The sequence below is a fragment of the Crocuta crocuta genome, unplaced genomic scaffold (genome assembly GCF_008692635.1).
Source record: "Crocuta crocuta isolate KB4526 unplaced genomic scaffold, BGI_CrCroc_1.0 scaffold443, whole genome shotgun sequence".
Taxonomy (NCBI): Eukaryota; Metazoa; Chordata; class Mammalia; order Carnivora; family Hyaenidae; genus Crocuta; species Crocuta crocuta.
In genome coordinates, this window is record NW_027529446.1 from 420,913 (window position 1) to 421,495 (window position 583).

The 583-nt window shown below is 76.8% G+C and overlaps 1 protein-coding gene across 1 annotated transcript in view; it reads left to right on the forward strand.

Annotated features, from left to right (window-relative positions):
* Positions 1 to 5: 5 nt before the first annotated feature.
* The window catches only part of ARID3A (AT-rich interaction domain 3A), a gene marked incomplete at its 5' end in the record, with an annotated part of 30,487 nt that continues 29,909 nt past the window's right edge, over positions 6 to 583 (forward strand). Inside the window, one exon of the mRNA XM_077760592.1 lies at positions 6 to 133. Coding sequence (XP_077616718.1) covers positions 6 to 133 — 128 coding nt within the window. The remainder of the gene's footprint in view (positions 134 to 583) is intronic.

Sequence of the window (583 nt, forward strand, 5' to 3'; positions counted from 1 at the left end):
CCGGCCCCGAGGCCGAGGCCGCGGCCCGGGAGGGGCCACCAGGCTCGCCCGCGCCCCCGGCCCGAGGCAGGGAGGCACCGGGTCCTGCGGAAGGCGACGGGCACCTGGAGGAGGCTGGCTCTGACGGCGACCTGTGAGTGGGGCCGCGGGCCAGCCGGGCGCCCGTGGGCTCGAGGGCGTGACGCGAGCCAGGCAGCTCTGGGCCCCGGGGTCACAGCCGCACAGGCCGGACGAGACCCTGTCCCACTGACCGCTGAGATCAGTGCTGCCCCTTAGAACCTTCTGGAGGACGGTGGGCACGTGCCGTCCAGGACAGGCGTCAGCGTGAAGGGGCGGGGGACTGAGCCTGGGAGGGCTGACAGGAGCCCCTCGCCTGGCGAGGCTGCAGCAGCTGGCGGCCCGGGGGAGCCGCCGGGCGGGGTTGGCTGGCTCGCTGTGTCCCCCGGGACCGCACGCAGGCCCCGAGCTGGGGGCTGGCGAGCGCCCAGCGGGTCGCCCTGGGAAGGCCCGCAACAAGCAGAGGAGCGGGGTGACGGCAGCCTGGGATGGGGGGCGCCGAGATGCGGGGGGCGTGGGGAGGGGC